General features: G+C 46.0%; 1 protein-coding gene across 1 annotated transcript in view; it reads right to left on the bottom strand.

Annotated features, from left to right (window-relative positions):
- LOC127584930 (very-long-chain enoyl-CoA reductase) overlaps positions 1 to 8,600 on the bottom strand; it is a 63,134-nt gene extending 54,534 nt beyond the window's left edge. The window contains exon 1 of the mRNA XM_052041950.1: positions 8,490 to 8,600. Coding sequence (XP_051897910.1) covers positions 8,490 to 8,504 — 15 coding nt within the window. The 5' untranslated portion in view covers positions 8,505 to 8,600. The remainder of the gene's footprint in view (positions 1 to 8,489) is intronic.
- Between the last annotated feature and the right edge of the window lie 8,476 nt (positions 8,601 to 17,076).

The following is a 17,076-nucleotide window of genomic DNA, read 5'->3' as shown; positions in this document are numbered from 1 at the left end:
GGATTCATTTAAGCACAGATGACATCTGATACCCCCATAGAAAGGTCCCAACTCATTCAAGGCTGAAGTGCAAATTTTTCTAGACCATCATAACTCAGTTATCCAGCAATCGATTAGGTTTGTAGTCCAAAACATGGATGTGTAATCCTTCAGGCAATCAAAACTTACTCAATATATGGCCTGACACTGCAGTGACAGTATGGTGCTTAAATAATCATAGCATGGAATGGCGGCACGGTAGCGTAGCTGTTAGCGCGACGCTATTACAGCGCCAGCGATCGGGGTTCGATTCCCGTCGCTGTCTGTAAGGAGTTTGTATGTTCTCCTGTGTCTGCGTGGGTTTCCTCCGGGTGCTCCAGTTTCCTCCCACATTGGCAAAGACGTATGGATAGGTTAATTTGGGTTTAAAAAGGGCAGCGCGGACTCATTGGGCCGGAAGGGCCTGTTACCACGCTGTAAATAACATTTTTTAAAAATTTAAAAAAAAAGAAATGGGCCCTCCAGCCCACACCAACCATCAACCACCACACTAGTCCTACATTAATTCCATTTTTTATTCACCCCATATTCTTATCGACAGATGAGAAGGGGTAATTGGGCAGGCTAGGAGTGTAGAATACTGAGGGGTGATCTTATAGAAGTGTATAAAATCATGAGGGGCATAGATCGGGTTGGGGAATCAAGGACAAGAGGGCACAGGTTTAAGGTGAAAGGGGAAAGATTTAATAGGAACCTGAGGAACAATTTTTTTCACACAGAATCTGGTATGTATATGGAACAAGCTGCCAGAGGAAGTGGTTGAGGAAGATACAATAACAACATTTATAAGACATTTGGATAAGTACATAGATAGAAAAGATTTAGAGGGATATGGGTCAAACGTGGGCAAATAGGACTAGCTTAGATGGGCATCTTGGTCGTCATGGATGAGTTGGACTGAAGGGCCTGTTTCTGTGCTGAATTCAATACAGCTGAATTGCTGTTTCAATACAGCACAGGAATTTATGCCAGCTCTTTCAAAGGCCAATCCAATTAGCTGCATCCTTGCGCCTTTCCCATGATGGTTTTGTTCTCCTACAAGTATTTATCCAAGTACATAGGAGCAAGAGTAGGCCACCAAGCCCCTCAAGCCTGCCTCACCATTCAATATGATGACTGATCTATACTGGCCTCAACTCTGCTTCTGTGCCCGTTCCCTACAGCTCTAAATTTCTCAATCTTTCAAATATTTATCTATCTCCACCATAAATTTATCTAATGCTCTGGCCTCCACCCCCCTGGGGGTGGAGAATTCCAGGAAGTCACTATTCTCAGACAACAAATCTCCACGCACCTCAGTTATAAATGGCCAGCCCCTTATTTTGTAACTACGTCTCCTTGCTTGTGACTCACCCACTAGCGAAAACATCTCAATATCTCAAACATCTGGCAGTCCAGACGAAGGGTCTTGACCCGAAACATCGACTGCCCATTTCCCTCTACAGATGATCCCGAGTTCCTCCAGCAGTTTGATTTTTACTCCAAATTTAAAGTAGTGCCAGTTAACCTGGCCTGTTTTCCCCCTCACTCTCCCTACCAAGCATTTCAACTGCTTTGTATTACCCGCTTCACCTGTCAACCGAGTGGTTTTTGACTGCAGGCAGGGTGCACTTTGATGGAGGCACTTCTTCATAAATATCTTTATGTCCATTTAACTTTCTGGACCTGCTTTTGTGAACTTGGCTTTGTTTTTTGAACCAACGTGTTGTTTGCCCATCCCAGAGATCATATGTCTGCAGGGAGGGGTGGGGAGAAGTGTTTGGATGCTTTGGCCGTCGTGGTGTGGGGCAGATTTGATGAGACAGTTGGCCTTTCCCTGGCCATCATCTTCTTATGTCAACTTCACTCCACCACTTCAATAACCTGTGTCAATTCATCTTTTCTGTGTCCTCTCATATTTAACTAATACATATACTCTATACTGTCAAGATAACTAATGGTCAGGGACTGAGCTAGTAACCAGTAGCGGTGACAGCTTCCAAGTTTCATTCTGTTGTGTTAGTACTTAATCTCGCTCTGCTCCTCGCCAAACTGCTCCTGACACTCCTCAAATTTCTTCAGAAATTTTGTTCTTTCCAAGCAAACTTCTTGACACACAGAAAGTGTCAAGAATTTTCCTTGGAACTCCTTGACATGTGCTTTAAATTAGCAGCAAAGGCATTGCCCATTTTTGTCACAGTTTAAATTCTACAAGCACACTCAGAGGATAAACCCAACAATCAAATCCAAAGAACTAAGGCTGCCTTGAGGATCCTTTCCAAGCTGTCACTCAGATCTGCGTCAGATTCAGACAGTCATTACAGCACATGCGGCCGTTCAGCCCATCGAGTCCATGCCTGCTCTCTGTATTCAATCACACTTCCCTACAGCCCTGCAAGTTCCTATCCAACTTCCTTCTGAAATATTTGATCATCTTTACGTCCACCACCCTCAGGAGCAGAGTGCTTCAAGGCATTACCACCTGCTGCCTAACAAGGTTCTTCTACATATCGACCCACACCCACCCCTCATGCCCAAAGCCTTAAATCTGTACCCTCCAACTTTTGTACATCACCTCATGGGAATGTTACTTCAATCTGCAATCAAGTCTCCCCCCAACCATCTTTCAACCTAAGAGAACCCAGAATCTCCAAATTAACTTTGAAACTAAACTCTACTGACCCTGGAACCATTCTGGTAAAGTCTCCTCTGCACCTCCTCAAGGACATTCACACCTTTCCCTCAGGTACAGTGACCAGAATTGGCTGCAATACTCCAGTTGCGAACTGACCGAAAGCTTTATGAAAAGGTTCAGCCTAACTTCCCTGCTTCTGTATTCAACATCGCTATTTATGATCCCATTTGCTTTGCTACCTACTCTCTCAAGATGTCATAGAGAGACACAGTGCAGAAGCAGGCCTTCTGACCCCAAAATTGTGCTGACCACTCTGCACCCATTTTTTTGTACTAATCCTACCCTAACCAATTTTACTCTTCCCACATTTCCATCAACTCCCATTCATCTACTTATTCAGTGCAATTTACAGCGGCCAACTAACCTATCAACCTGCATGTTTTTGGGTTGCGAGGGGAAACCAGAGGATCCCAGGGAAACCCATGTGGTCACAGGGAGAACGTGCAAACTTCACATTGACAGCACCAGAGATCAGGATTGAACCCTGGTCACTGGCGCTGTGAGGCAGTGGCTCTACCAGCTGCACCATCATGCAGCCCCTCTCACCTGGAACCACCCCCTCCGCACCCCCAGCCAGATCCTTCTGCTCCTTGACGCTTTATGAACTGTGCCATTTAACCTATATTGCTATAGCCTCTCTTCTGCCAAAACGCCTCACCTCACACTGCTCTGTGACCACTCACTGTATGCAGAAGTGTTTCTTGACGGTATTTTTTGCACTAAGCCCCTGTACCCTTTGCTCCAGCCAGCAAACAAGAGCATTGCATCATGAAGCAGTGGCCCTGAGAGAGAGAATTGGAATGCAGCCATTTTTTCCACACAATTTACAATGTAAAATCTCATAATAATCAAATTCCAGACACATGGCCAGCAGTTCTTGGGGGTATAATATCCTGTAGCATGGTACAGAACAGCTCCCTGCACATTCCTGATGAATTACTGGAAGGTGATAGCCATTACTCAGTTGGTAACACACACGTCCAGAGGTGTAGGTGTGTGAAAATTAGCAATAGTGAGAAATATTTTATGTGACAAGTTGATATTATCTGGAATTTACGACCAGAAAGGGTGGTGGAAGTTCGAAGAATGGTAACTTGCAAAATAGGATTAGAGAAATATTTGAAACAGAAAAATTTGCAAAAATGAAACTAATTAGATAACTCTTTCTGAAGAAGATACAAGCACAAGAGAGCTGTGTGATTCTCCGAGGTAAGTACAACGGCTCTATGCCCAGCACCTAATGGCTGAACAACAAAACATCTTTACTAAAGCCATTTCATACTCCATTCAAGTCAAGTTCTCACTGTGCCTCAGTAACTAAGGCCATATTTCTACCAAACTGTCAGCGTAATGTTCCCATCAGTGGGCACTACCACAAAGTAATTAGGATTGCATGCAGCCAAATTACCCAGAAATACCTATTTGTGTACATAATTGGCAGCATCCCAGGGTGGCATAATGGCACAGCAGTTAGTGCTACTGCCTCACAGCTCCAGGGACACAGGTTCGATCCTGACCTTGGGTGCCATCTGTGCAGAGTTTGCACATTCTCTCTACCCTTGATGGCAGCACTTAAACTCGCCACTGCATGGGTTTGTCCAGGTGCTTTGGTTTTCCCCCACATCCCAAAGACATGCTCAGAAGTTAATTGCCTACAGTAACTTACCCCTCAGTGTAGGTGAATGGCTAAAAGAACCAAAGGGGAGTCGATGGACATCTGCAAGAGGCAATAAGTGGGAGGGGAGAAATAGTATGGACCTGATGGGACAAATAGCCTCCTCTGGGTCATTATAAAATAAAATCTTAGTCACCTAGCCGAATTCTGAACTGCACAACTCTCAGATCTTCTGATCTTTCTCCTTGCGCAAAAAGTACTGTAAATCTTCTAATCTCCTGTATGGTTGAGCAATAGATGCAGCTGTTGATATGATATAACAGATTTCAGAAGGTGCCAAGTTACCCTGATTTTAGATAACATGTCCAACCAGGGCTGAGAGGGAACCACAGCATCTTATCCAATCCTCACAAGAATACAAGGAAGTAGGAGCAGGAGTAGGCCATTCAGCCCCTCAAGTCTGCCCCACCGTTCAATATGATTGTGGATGATCTGCTCCAGGCCTCAACTCCTCCCCTGTGCTTGGTCCCCAGAGCGCTCAATTTCCTGATATTTCAAAAAAATGTATCTACCTCCCTCTCAAATACCGTTAATGATCTAGCCACAACTCTCAGGGGTAGAGAATTTCAGAGAATCCTCAGTGATCCGCCAACTTTGTCACACCACCACACAAACTGCAAATTAATTTTAAATATTATAGTGCTGCTTGGTGTGCAAACCAAATCCACAGTACATCAAAACAAAATATTTACTTTTTGGTAAGGTTGGATGAGGGACGAGCACTTGTCAATGAATGCGGAGAGAAAAAGGGACGGGAGGAAAGAACAAAGGAGAAGGTCTGTGACAGGATGGAAGAGCTAAAATACAGAAAGAATGATGGTGCATGACAAAACAAGCGTGGGACAAGTTAAGAAACAAAAGGTTAGTTCAGAAGAGAGAATAAATGGGAGAAGCATTAACAAATTGTTGAATTCAGTGGAAGTTCAAGGAGCAGAAAGGAAGACTCCAGGTAAGACAAAGTGCTGTTCCTAGAAGAAAAACAGAATGTTGGAAGAACTCAGCGAGTCAGGGCAGCATCTGCGGAGGCTAAAGGCGCCAGTCGAGGTTTTGGGTCGATACCTACATCGGGACTCTATGTGAGAGCTTGGGGCTCTGAACATGGCAGGGAGGTACTACGGAAAATGAAGAGAGCTTGCAGCCAAATGATGGGGGAGTCAGGTGTCATGGAGATAACACTCCCTTCAGAATGGTGCACGAGCTGCCAGAAGCAGCAGAGATGAGCTGATGAACTTGGGGGCTGGTGAGATGGAAGGCAAGGACATGGTGAACCATATCAATGTCCTGAGAAGGAAGGAAGCAGAAGTGCGATAAATGCAATGAAGATGGTCAAGGGCCCTGTCAACCACGGGGGAGGTTGTGGGAACACTTGGTTTAGAAAAATAAAGAAGGGACAATTGGAAGCAGAGCATGGGTAACTGAAGCGAGCCCAATGGGAGTTGACTACACGTCGGGTAGGAGCAACCTTCTGCCAAAGCATTCAGATTTGGGTCAGGTTGTGCCTTACCACCCCAGCTCAATACTTGTTCAGTATCAGCGGGCACTGGCTGTGATAAACACATGGCCAGGGATCTGAACCAGAATGGGAAGGCTATTTTCAGGAGGAAATTCATTCCACATTGGCAACCCTGAGTTTTCCGTTGCCTATCATTTTAATTCCTGTCCCATTTCACTGACCATTCTGCATTCAGCTTCCTATATTGTTCTAACAATGCCCAATGTAAGCTCTGGGCACATTGCAGCCCTCAGGACTCAATAGTGAATTTAACAATTTTAGACAATGAGCTTATTTCTTTATCCACAGATATAGCTGCATGTTATTCTTTCAAACCGTTTCTATTTGCTCTTCTGTCTTTAACTGTTGGCATTGGAAGCCCATCCCGGAGATCCCCTTTCCATCCCTCCAACTCCCTGCAAATTAAAACAGGCTTGTTTTCTCACTTTTCCAATCTGAAGAATGCCCTTGACTTGAAACACTGAATCCATTTCTTTCCTCACTAATTCTCCTGACCTGCTGCATTTTCAGGTATTGATTTCAAGTTTGATTCACTGTCAGCCAGAGATGTGATGCTTGGAATTGACCAGGATCAGGGAGTACCAATCAGGCAGCAACATCTGCCCAGGATGGGGTGTGAGGAGGGGATAAGGGAGATCAACCTGACCTCTGGGTTGCTGGTATTTCAACACTCCTTCCCACTTCCACATCAACCTGTCAGTCCTCGGCCTTCTTCATTGCCAGAGTGAGGCCAAACATAACGAGTAGAACAGTGCCTCATATTCCACCTGAGCTGTCTATGACCCAATAGTATGAACAATGAATTTTCCAACTTCAGGTAACCCACACTTCCTGTACTCCCCTTCTCTCTCCTTACAACCCGCCCCCCCAACACCCAGTTTCATTCTCCCGCCCCCAACCCCAACTGCATCTGCACCTCATCCTTCCCTTATCTGTTTCCACTTATCACATTCCTTACTTATCAGCTCCCTGCATCTGCAGCTTCTTGTTTCCACTTATCACCTTAGATAAGATTTCTTTATTAGTCACATGTACATCGAAACACACAGCGAAATGCAGCTTTTTGCGTGGAGTGTTCTGGGGGCAGCCCACAAGTGTTGCCACACTTCCGGCGCCAACATAGCATGCCCACAACTTCCTAACCCGTACGTCTTTGGAATGTGGGAGGAAACCCATGCAGACACGGGCAGAACGTACAAACTCCTTACAGACAGCGGCCGGATTTGAACCTGGGTCGCTGGCACTGTAAAGCGTTACACTAACTGCTACACTATCTCTACCTCCACCCTCCCCTCACTTTACCTGCCCCCATTTTTACTCTTTCCTTAAATGTCTCTCTCACCCACCATTCACTGTCTCCATCCTTCCACTTCCCGGCTCCATCTGCCCATCATCTCCCTCCGCTTCTGGTTCCACCTATCGCCTGCCAGCCCCTGCCTCCCCTTCACCTCTTTACACTGCCTATTTCCTCTCTGCACTCTCAGTCCTCATGCAGGGTCTTGACCCAAAACATCGACTCTCCCTTTGCCTCCATGGATGCTGCTTGGCCTGCTGAGGTCCTCCAGCAGTTTGTTTTTTTACTTGATTCCAGCATCTGCAATCTTTGTGAGTCTAAGGGACTTTATCTGGTCTTTAGATGCCTGGTGTCAAGTGTTCAGGAACATATTCTGCAAATGCCTCCAGGTTAGATCAGTTTAAAAAAAACACAAGGGCTCAGACTGGGTTTGTGTTGGCTGTGATTGGATCAGATTTTAATTTCATCCAGAGCAGACCTCTAATTTAAGGCAACAGTGTGGAAGATACACCAATGCAACAAAGAAACTGGGAGAATCGAACGGATTTCATATAAAACAGGATAGTTAAGTTAGCTGCAGAAGTCTGTGGACCTAGTAGATTTTGGTCAGTTTATCGTCAGAACTGGAAGGAGATACAGTTGAGAGGACATTTACCCAAGTAATTAACTCTCATTTCACCAGTCATTTGTTGATTGTGAACACTTTCTGTGCACAGATCGGCTGCCACATCACAATATCAACTGCAATTTGAGGGAAGTATTTCACTGGGAATTTCATAAGGCCGTGACAGGACCTTTGAGAAGGTTCTCAGACACAGGTAAACACTGCACACATGGCGAGAACAGACAACCTGGGGACCTGGTTCGGCCGCAGGAACAACCAGGCTGACTTTGGATGACTGCAGACTGCAGACTGCAGAACATGGAGCCATCAGAATGAATCTTAAACCCCACATCCATTTAAAGTGAACATGAAGTAAATGTTACTGGTGGAATCAGAACCAGAAGGCAGCATTAAGGTAAGTCCCAGGTCTCCAGACTGCAGAGCCAGACCCCAATGCCCCGAGGTCGCCCTCTCTCTGCCTCATTCAGGTGTGCAGAGGACACGCATGCGCAGTATCGGCGGGCACAGAACTGCGCATGCGCCTGCACGGAGGCGGCAGGTTCCCGGCAGGTTCAACCGGCCCCGCTTTACAACAATGGGCCCCGCGTCAGGACGTGGTTTAATAGCCACCCGCCCGCTGTCAGCGACCGGCCGCCCCTGCACGGGGATGACGCGTGGCCTCCGCCTCACCTCGTAATGTTTCATGGCGCCGATGGTGAGCCGGTCCCGCAAGCTCCACAACCGCCCAACGAACTTCGGCTGGCGGGCCAATCACGTGACGGCGCGCCTGGGCCGACCGACCAATCGCCGCGCTCCATGTGATCCCGATTCACCAATCACGGCCCAGTGTTCCGGTTTCCCTTCCCAGCCAATGGATGGCAGGGAAATGGGCCCGGGTGGACGAATCGAAAGGGGGGACGGTCTGCCCGATCAGCCAATCAGGACGCGCCTGGGTGTGTCCCGGTACGTTGGGGACATTTAAGAGACTCTTAGACACATGAATGATGGAAGAATAGGGGGCTATGTGGGAGGGGAGGGGAGGGGAGGGGAGGGGAGGGGAGGGGAGGGGTAGATAAGATTAGATAGAGCAGGATAAAATGTTGGCACAACATTGTGAGCCAAAAGGCCTGTACTGTGCTGTAGTGTTCCATGTTCTTGAATAATTTCCTATCTAAGAGTCTGTTAAATGGGCAGAAGGAGCATTTCTGGGCAGTAGCACGTCAGGCCACGAGCAGGATGCACGGTGAGTACCTGGCCCGGGAGCACGTCCCAGACCCACGACCTGCGGCACCAGGAAAGACCAGAGCAGCAAGTCAAGTGGGAGCACCGCCACCTTCAGGTTCCCCTCCAACTCGCACACCATTCTGACTTGGCAATATCTCACTGCTCCTTCACCATTGCTGCGGGCAAATTCTGGAACCCCCATCCCCAACACCGCCGTGGGAGCACAGTCACCCAGAGGTCTGCCGTTATTTACCATCACCTACTCAAGGGCATTTAGGGCTGGACAACAAATTGTCAGCAAAGCCCTGATCCTGGAAAATGAAGGGGGCAAGAGATTCACAATGGTCATTTTAGATCAAAGTCAATTTACTGAGAAAACAAGAGACTGCAGATGTTGGAATCCAGGGCAACGCAGAAGATGCTGGAGGAACTGAGTGGGTCAGGCAGAATCTATGGAGGGAAATGGACTGTCAGCATTTCAGTTTGGGACCCTTCATCTGACAGTCCAGCATCTTGTGTGTTGCTCCAGGTTTCCAGAATCTGCAGTCTCTTGTGTCTCCATTTTGCTACTCCACCACGAAATATCTTCAAGCTGTGCCAACTTTGAAGAAGTTGTCCTCTCTTTGATGGAAGAATGTGTGACCTTCTGTCACTGCTCACCCTCTGTGATTTCTGCCAGTCTAGATGAAGGATCCCAACCCAGAATGTCGACTGCCCACTCCCCCCTCCCCATAGATGCTGCCTGACCTGCTGATTTCCTCCAGCATCTGAGAGAACAGTTTATTTACAGTACATAAGAAACACAAACTACAGCAACCTCTCCCAATACAAGCAGGTTAAAAAAAAAAGTAAAGTTACAGATAAATTAGTGACAGTTACTGATTTTACATACCTAATGTGGCCATGGAGCTTGATTGGGGAATTACCCAACCATCTCCACTGCCCGTTGTGTTGCAAATGAACAAATAGAATATTGTATACATATACATAGGATGGCCTATACACACCACAGGTACTGTGTACACACAGACTCCCAAAATAGACATTCTATTCCAAGCTCTATCAGAGGAAAAGATTACCAGGTTTTCAGAGGAAATTATTCAAGAACATAGAACACTACAGCACAGCACAGGCCTTTTGGCCCACAATGTTGTGCCAACATTTTATCCTGCTCTAAGATCTATCTAACCCCTCTCACATAGCCCCCCCCCCCCATTTCTCTATCATTCATGTGTCTATCTAAGAGTCTCTTAAATGTCCCTAATGTATCTGCCCCAACGACCTCTGCCGGCAGTGCGTTCCACTCACCCACCACTCTCTGCGTAAAAAAACTTACCCCTGACATCCCCCTTATATCTTCCTCCAATCACCTTAAAATGATGCCCCCTCATGTTATGTCCTCTTCTCCAACCCCTGGGAATCACTGCTCAAAGTGGAGGGGCATCTGGAATGGCACTGAGGATCTAAAGTCCATTTGTTGGAACCCTACAGAAGCTCACTGTCAACAGTAGAGTGCATTACTTACAAAACGCCCAGCTGTCCGCCCTGCCAAGCTGCTTCTGTCCCACCTGTGGCAGTCTTGTGGGTCCCAATTTGCTCTCATCAGTCACCTCAGAACTGGAGTGGAAATAAGTGATCTTCTTTCCTAAGGACTGTCTAAGAAAAAAGATACATGGTGCACGAATATACACACCATGGATGTACACAGGACAATGCTTACACAGCACTGGTTTACATGCAGGATAGTGTGTATATATCGGACTAGAGCACAGGACAGTGCATGTATTATATAGGAAAACACAGGACAATGTATATGCAATGCAGATATACAGAGGATAAAATATCGACAGGACCACACAGCTGGTAGAGCCGCTGCCTCATTGCTGCAGCTACCAGTGTTCAATCCAGACCTCTGGTGCCATCTGTGTGGAGTTTGCACGTTGACCATGAGGGTTTTCTCCAGGTGCTCCGGTTTTCTCCCATATCCCAAAGACATTTGTGTTGCTAGGTTAACTGACCACTGTAAATTGCCCCTACTCTGGTAGGATCTTGGGGAAGTTGAGGGAAGAATAAAATGGGATTCATGTCGGATCAGTGTAAGGATTAGTGAATGATAGGTGCTGATGTTTAGCAGGGATGGTGGGCTGTTGGGGGGGGGGGGGTTCTGTTTTCATGCTGTGTATCTCTATGAGGACAGGATACACTCAAAGCAACATCCTTCTAGATAGCACTATTTAATGTAGCAAAAACCTCTTGAGTGGGTGAACCAAATGGAAAATTGCAACTCAGAACTGGAAGATCATAGCTATGAGGAAGGATTGGAGGCCAAAAACACAAAGGCATAAATTTAAAGTAATTGGTAGAAGGATTAGAGGGGAAGATTTTTATCCCCCAGTGGGTCATGGGGGTCTGGAACTCACTGTCTGAAAGGGCAGTGGAGGCAGGAACCCTCAAGATATTTAAACAGAATTTGGAACTGTGCTTGAGTAGCTGTGTCCTGCGGGTGCTGGAATATAGGATCAGACTGGGTAGTTCTTTATCAATAAGCACAGACATGAAAGGCTGAATGGCCTCTTTCCTTGTCATATGTGCTACAAGAGTATTAAGACAAGACATCGAGCCAGGTAGGGAGCTATTAGAGCAGATGAGCAAATGCATTGTCAAAGATTTAGATTCTAAGCAGCATCTATGGAAGAAAGATTTTGGGAAGAGACTCCAGAGGGAGTCTTTAGCGCTTAAGAAGCCAGAACTGCAAGCATGCAGGTATCTCAGGAGGTTTATAGAACTGGAGGATTTTACAGGACGAGGAGGGATGACACTATGGAGGAATCTGAAAACAAAGAGCAGAATTTATAAACAGAGGCTTTCCCTAACCAGGAGCCGTTAGCAGACAACCATCGCAGGGGCAAGTTAGAATGTAGCAGCAGAGTTTTGGATGGCATTAGTTTACAAAGAGAGAACAAGTGAGCCCAGTCAAGAGAGCACTGGAAATGTCATACAAGGATAAAAAGACATGGATGAGAGTTTCATCAGCTGAGTCAGTGCTGAGTCATAGAAATGGCCAAGCTATGAGGTATAATACTGACTGAGATAAGACACCAAAGCTGCAAACAGTCTTGTTCAGACAGTTGCCACCAAAAACAGGGAACTCATTGGCTGAGAACAGTTTGTGAAGGGGACTGCAGCCAATGGCTTTGGATAATATAAATACAGTGCAAAGATTAGTGTATCTAATAGCGTGGGCGTACACAAGCCTAGAAGCAGAAGAAGGCTATTCAGCCCTGAGCATGCTCATCCATTCAGTAAGATAGAAACATAGAAAAACCTACAGCACAATACAGGACCTCCGGCCCACAAAGCTGTGCTGAACATGTTCCTACCTTAGAAATTACTAGGCTTACCCATAGCCCTCTATCTTTCTCAGCTCCATGTACCTATTCCAAAGGTCTCTTAAAAGACCCTATCGTATCCGCCTCCACCACCATTGCCGGCAGCCCATTCCACGCACTCACCACTCTCTGAGTAAAAAACTTACCCCTGACTTCTCCATACCTACTCCCCTGCACCTTAAACCTGTGTCCTCTTGTGGCAACCATTTCAGCCCTGGGGAAAAGCCTCTGGCTATCCACACGATCAATGCCTCTCATCATCTTATACACCTCTATCAGGTCCCCCCTTCATCCTCCGTCGCTTCAAGGAGAAAAGGCTGAGTTCCCTCAATCTGTTTTCACAAGGCATGCTCCCCAGTCCAGGCAGCATCCTTGTAAATCTCCTCTGCACCCTCTCTATGGCTTCCACATCCTTCCTGTAGTGAGGCGACCAGAACTGAGCACAGTACTCCAAGTGGCTGATCCCCTCTCTCCATCACTCTCCAGCCTGTTCCCTCAATCCCTTAATGACAAAAACTTCAGCAACCTCAATCTTGAATGCCCTCCATGCCTGAGAATCCACAGCTTGCTGGGATGGAGAATTAGACATTGATATTATTTGTAAAAGATCTCGTAAATATATTATGTTAGAAAAAGATGATACTGGAAAATAAATCCACACATAAATTTATTGATAGACACAGTTGGTTTGAGGATGAAATCTTGACCCTAACATTCAGGTGTTGTCCTAATTATAAAATTATATGACCTGTCATTAAATGACTGGATTCTAATCCTTGCAGGTCAACATTACTATAAATTTAGGCTGCAGCACAAGAGCAGGAAGCAACACCCAAAGCCATGGCCACTCCCTCTGTGAGCCCCAGGTCACACCCTGGGTCATTGCTCCCAAGCCAGTGCGACCCTGCAGACTGAGCCCTGGGCATTGTCACTGCCAACAGACCACCCAGCATCTCTCCATCCACCACCGAGCCACTTGCTTCCACCACCGTAAGGCCAGTCCAAGCAACTCGCTGACTAATGTTCTGCTACCTCATTTCTGGGTTATAAACCACACTTGGAAAAACTCTGAAATAGACTGATTTTTGCCCCTACGTGTCCAGCTGTCAACATTTTTCCTTCAATTCTATGAGCTTCAAACTTAAACAATCTCTCAGAATATAATCAGCAAATGCCTTCTGGAAATACAACTACATTGTATCCATCAGCATTTCCGTCTACCATAATAATTCAATCAGTTTGGTCAGGTGTGACCTACCTTTTAAAAGGTCCACGTTGACTCCCTCTGGTCTGCTGAATGTGCTTGAGGTGTCCAGCACCTGTTTCTGATTAAAAACTCGAGACATTTATAGACACTAGATGTTAGACTTACAGATCTATAACTCCCTGGTTTCCCTCTCTTGCTTTTCTTAAATACCAATGTGACTTTGTGTGAGATTCTAACCCAAAAAAGATTCCCCAAAGTTTGGAAATTTATACTTCGAGCACATGGAATGCTCTCACCTACTTCCTTTAATACCCTTGGCTGGAAATTATCTAGTCCTTGGAAGGTGTAACTTTTTATTAAAGTCATAGAGTCAGACAGCACAGAAACAGGACCTTCAGCCCAACACATCCATGCTGACCATTTGCACTAATCCCATTTAGCAACACTAGATCCGTGGCCTTAGCTCAGTTAGCTACTTCCGAAATGTTGTGACCTGTCTCCATCACCCCCTCGGGCGGGGAGTTCCAGATTCCAACCGTCCTTTGAGTGACAAAAACCTTCCTCAGATCCCATCTACACCTCCCGCTCCTCTTGTTCTCGACATCTCTGTTATAGGGAAAAGTTTCTTACCATTTCCAGTGCCTGTGCACCCTATAATTTTGTTCATTTCAGTCAGGTCCCCCCAACCTCAGCTTCTTCTGCTCCTAAGCGAAACAAACCCAGCTTCTCCCATCTCCCCTCATAACTGAAACACTCTAACCCAGCCACTATCCTTGTGAATCTCGTCTGCACCCTCTTAAGTGCAGTCATGTCCAATCCTGTGATCAGAGCTACACACGGTACTCCAGGTGTGGTTTAACCAATGCTTTATAAAACTGTACCATTACCTCCCTGAGGTTATATTTTATGCCCCAGCCTATGAAGGCAAGTATGCTAAATGCCTTCTTCACCACCTGTGCTGGCACTTTCAGGGATCCTTGGATGTACACCAAGGTCCCTCTGTTCCTCAATGTTCACTATTGTCAGTGCTTTATTCGTTACCACAGAGACACAAGAGACAGCAGACGCTGGAATCTGGAGCAACACACAATCTGCTGGAGGAGCTCAGTGGGTCGAGCGGTGAGAGGAACTCTGTTCTGATGCAGGGTTTTGACCTGAAACGTCGACAGTTCCTTTCCTCCCACAGATGCTGCTCGACCCGCTGAGTCCCTCCGGCAGGTTGTTTGTTGCTCTTTATTCATTACAGTTATTTTTTTCTCCATTAATCTTGGGTGAATAAATGATGCTAATTGTCTGCTTTCCTTGGGATATCTGCACACAATCTTCCATAATAAATACTGTTGCAAAGTAATTGTTTTGCACGTCCATTTTCTTAATTTCATTTACAATATGTTTTCATATTTCCTTATGACACAAAAGATCATTCAACCCTTCAAGTCTATGCCAACTTTCACGCCACTTATTCCGCCACTTATCTCCCTGTAACCTATTCTCTCTCACATACCCCTTGATTCACCTACCACCCACTTACTTTACAGTGACCAAGTGACCTAACACCTTTGGGATGTGGGAGGAAACCAGAGCATCAGGGAGAAATCTGTGCAATCACAAGAACAGCAAACTCCATGTAGACAACATCAGTGATCAGGACTGAACCCAGATTGCTGGTAGCAGTTCTAACCGCACCACTGTATCACCAGCATCAGTTTTCAAGAGGCCACGTTACTCCTGTACCTCCTCTTTCCCCTAAATTAATTGGAAAAGATCTCCTGTGTTGATTCTGATATCCATTATACATTCTCGTCCACACTTCCTCTCTGTCATGGTTTGGCTGTCTACCAACAACTAGTCCTAGTGTTTAGTTTTTTTGTCTGCTTTTCCTTTTAATACCATCCAACATTCCGTTCCAAATCCCAAATTTAATGTCCATTCAGAAAGCACACTGGCAACAGCTGTAGGAGAAAACGCAGACTCACATAACAGCTGATGTTAAATTGAACCAGTTGTTCAAATTCCTTGTCTCTTTGCCATTTCAAGTTACTGTCTCGGTCTCTAATCTGCTCTTATAAACATCACCATATATTCCATTCCCTTTCCTCAGACTGGTGTCAAGGAACTGACTGGCCATGGTGTCGAATTCAGAGTTTAGTTACGATCAAATATATGACCTTCTTTCCCCATTCAGATCCCAACTCTCAGAAGAATTTTTGCCAATGGCTTTTCCTCTGTTCAAATTCACAGACTGTATACTTCTTTGTTTCATTTCTAACCTCTTCCTATTTTCTTATGGAAACATCTGCTCTCTTAAACGGACCTAACTGATGCCTAATCAGCACTCAAAGATGAGCAGGGAATTGGTCCCTGGTGTTCTGGGCAACATTTGTTCCCCAACTAACATCGATAAAACAGGTTAGTTGGTCATTATCTTGTTGCTGTTTGTGGGCAGTTGTTGTGAGCAAATTGGTTGGCATGATTCCTACAGCATCCATTAAAGTGGCACTGAACAATTCCGATAATCCGGCTTCTTGGGAACTTTCACAGTGCCGGACAAATTTTTTGGAGCTATTGGATGTTCCTCCAATTAATATCCAAGTACACCTTTATCACTTCTTTACATGTGCACTGTAGTGTAATAAACCTGGTGAGATTAAAGGGAGTCGGAAATATAAAAAGCACTCCGGACCCTGACTCCGGCTGCAAACCCATCCACATTCCTGACCCCCCAATGTTCCAAACCCCAACACAGTGCACATCTGACCCACAATCTGGACCCCAGCCACAGCCGCACTCGACTCCCTCCCCGCCACCCCCTCCCTCCACCCCCCCCCCCCCCCCACTGTCTGCCTGCACACCCCATTTGTACTCTGGACCTCTGGCTCACACTCCGCTCTAATAAGTGAGCCAGATGCTGAACCATCCAGATTGCTGATGCCGGATCATCAGAGTTTTACTGTACACACAAAATCCAAGTACTGCAACAGGCGAAGATCTGAGATAAAAACACAAGGTGACAGGAACTATCAGCGCGAGAAGAGAGAAGCAAAATTAACATTTTCCAGGTGATGACCCTTCCCCAGAACTAGGAACCATTGGAGAAGAACAAACTGTGCAGGAAGAAACTGGCATCAACATTTAACTGATGACATGACCATCTGCTGCAGCCACTGACTGCCATTGGCAGCTTCCTCTGTTCGTTGGATCCCTGTCAAAAGAGAACTGAAGAGATTTAGAATTTAAAAACCTGCAGATGCTGGAAATCTGAAGTAAAAACAGAAAAAGATGGAAGCACTCAGCAGGTCAGGCAGCATCTGCGGAAAGAGTCATAGAGCATGGATACAGGTCCTTCGGCCCAACTTGTCCATGCTGACCAAGATTCCCATCTGAGCTAGTCCCATTTGCCTGCATTTGACCCGTATCCCTCTAAACCTTTCCTACCCGTGTACCTGTCCAAATGTGT

This window comes from Pristis pectinata, chromosome 31 (assembly GCF_009764475.1).
Source record: "Pristis pectinata isolate sPriPec2 chromosome 31, sPriPec2.1.pri, whole genome shotgun sequence".
In the NCBI taxonomy this organism is placed as follows: domain Eukaryota; kingdom Metazoa; phylum Chordata; class Chondrichthyes; order Rhinopristiformes; family Pristidae; genus Pristis; species Pristis pectinata.
Note: the sequence above shows the minus strand (reverse complement) of the source record. Positions and strands in the feature narration are given on the sequence as shown.